This window comes from Solanum verrucosum, unplaced genomic scaffold (assembly GCF_900185275.1).
Source record: "Solanum verrucosum unplaced genomic scaffold, falcon-dt-bn FXZP01000276.1, whole genome shotgun sequence".
NCBI lineage: Eukaryota > Viridiplantae > Streptophyta > Magnoliopsida > Solanales > Solanaceae > Solanum > Solanum verrucosum.
This window is the reverse complement of record NW_026019946.1, coordinates 1126552-1128859: the sequence shown is the minus strand read 5'-3', so window position 1 is coordinate 1128859 and position 2308 is coordinate 1126552. Positions and strand designations below refer to the sequence as shown.

General features: G+C 35.6%; 1 protein-coding gene across 1 annotated transcript; it reads left to right on the top strand.

Annotated features, from left to right (window-relative positions):
* The first annotated feature begins 576 nt into the window (after positions 1-576).
* On the top strand, positions 577-1956 carry LOC125809997 (GDSL esterase/lipase At5g03980-like). The gene has a single exon (XM_049489517.1). The coding sequence runs from the start codon at positions 591-593 to the stop codon at positions 1698-1700; it is 1110 nt and encodes a 369-aa protein (XP_049345474.1). The 5' UTR covers positions 577-590; the 3' UTR covers positions 1701-1956.
* Positions 1957-2308: the final 352 nt, after the last annotated feature.

The window sequence follows — 2308 nt, the reverse complement described above, 5'->3', positions numbered from 1 at the left end:
TATCACCTTGTTTCTAAGTGTTTTTCATTATTTTTTTGGTGTCAAATCTTAACTGTAAACCCAATAACAATTAATAACCGATAAATCAATAGTCGATAAGTCAATATTTTAATGATTTAGCATGTCTACAAATCGATAATCAATAAGTAAAACTTATAAAATTCAAACCGAAACGACCAACACATATCCCTAAATTATTGACCATGTTCAATTTTATTAAAGAGTAGCATACTACAACTCATTTTCAAATTACTTTTTTATTGAGCTAAAATTCGATCAATAAATATCATATATTTATTTTAATTTTTTTTTACTATAGTGTATTATATTGTATGAACTTTTGCTTATTCGATAAGACTACATAAAGAAAATTAAGATAATTATGATAATTTTTATAATTTATGAAAAATTTATATTTATAAGTATAAAAATACAACTTACAAATCAATATCGCATATCCAAACAAAAATTTGATATTTAGATATAATTTTATATCATAGTTTCATATCACATTATCAAACAGATTGGGGTCTATCATTCTATAAGTAGCACGTGAATGGATTCCATTTTGCAGCAAAAAACATTCTTCAATGGCGACTCTCTCTCTTACCCAATTTTCCTTATCCCTTTTACTCATCACATTATTCTTCTTTTCTCCTTCATCTGCCCAAACTAAATGCAACGTTAACTCCGTCTACCAACTCGGCGACTCCCTCGCCGACGCCGGAAATGTCATCCGTACTCCCGGCGCTTCCATCATCTTCCGCGCCGACCGTTCCCCTTACGGCGAAACTTTCTTCAGAAGACCCACCGGCCGCTTCTCCAACGGCCGCGTTATCACCGATTTCATTTCTCAGTCATTCAAACTTTCATTCCTCAATGCTTATTTAGACAGAGGCGCATCTTTCACTCAAGGAGTAAATTTCGCCGTCGCCGGAGCTACCGCCCTCGATACATCCTTCTGGACTGCTCGTAACATCCGGTTACCCACATGGAACACTCCGCTTTCGAATCAATTAAATTGGTTCAAAACGCATCTCCAATCGACTTGTGGTTCGAGATGTGCAGAGAATTTGAAAAACTCGATAGTAATAATGGGGGAATGGGGAGGAAACGATTACTACAATTGTTTCTTCCAGAGAAAGCAAATCACAGAAGTTAGAACTTACGTTCCGTTTGTTGTTGCAGGGATTATGAGAGGCATCAAAGAGGTGATTCAGCTCGGAGCAACACGAGTGTTGGTTCCGAGCATTTACCCTCTCGGATGCCTCCCATTATACCTCACATCCTTCCCTGATAACAATACGAGTGGTTACGATCAATTAGGATGCTTGAGGAACTTCAATGATTTCGCTTCGTATCATAATAGATACATGGTTAGGGCTATAGCGAATCTACAACGTGAATTCCCAAATGTTAATATTGTTTATGGTGATTTTTATGGTGCAATTTTGTCACTTATTCGTAACCCGTCTTCGTTTGGGTTTAATCAAAATACATTGCTGAGTGCGTGTTGTGGAACTGGAGGGAGCCATAATTTTAACTTCAGGACTGTGTGTGGAGCAGCTGGGATTAATGCTTGTGCGAATCCGGCACAGTATGTTCATTGGGATGGAATTCATTTAACAGATGAAGCTCATCGTCGTATTACTGAAGTTCTTGTTAGAGATATGTTGGCCAAATTCAACTGTGTCGTTTAATTGGATTATTTTCTTGCCGTGATCTAAGACAGTGATAAAATCTGCGTATTTTATCCTCCTCCAGACTCATTTATTAGGACTTCATTAAGTATGTTGATGTTGTATCTTCCTCGTTGTGATGAAGAGAGAATTATTAAGTTAAATAAGAGGATGATTTGGTGTTTGGACTATATTTAATTAGGTTTGTATTGATAAAAACAGTGTTTTTTTTTTTTTTTTAAAGTTTAAAATAATGTATTTGAAGTTTTTTTTGTTTTGTTTGGGTATAAATTTCATTTTGAAAATAATTGATATTTGGTGGATGACTATACCATTTAAAATCCTCTTTAAATTAATAGAGCCAAATGAGACTACATTTAATTTCATAGAGTTTTTTTTTTTCCACTTAGGTATCCAATATTCACATTGGAGCCCGACTAAATCTGGACTCGCTCCGAGAAGTTCCACATTAAGGGATAAAGCGCTCCCTAACAAAGGCAATTCCGTATTCAAGGGGACTCAAACCCGAGACCTCTTAATTAAGAATGAAGGAGTACTTATCACTCCATTACAATCCTTGTCGGTCATTTCATAGAGTTGGATAGTCAGGAGATGCAAATTTCTTTTTC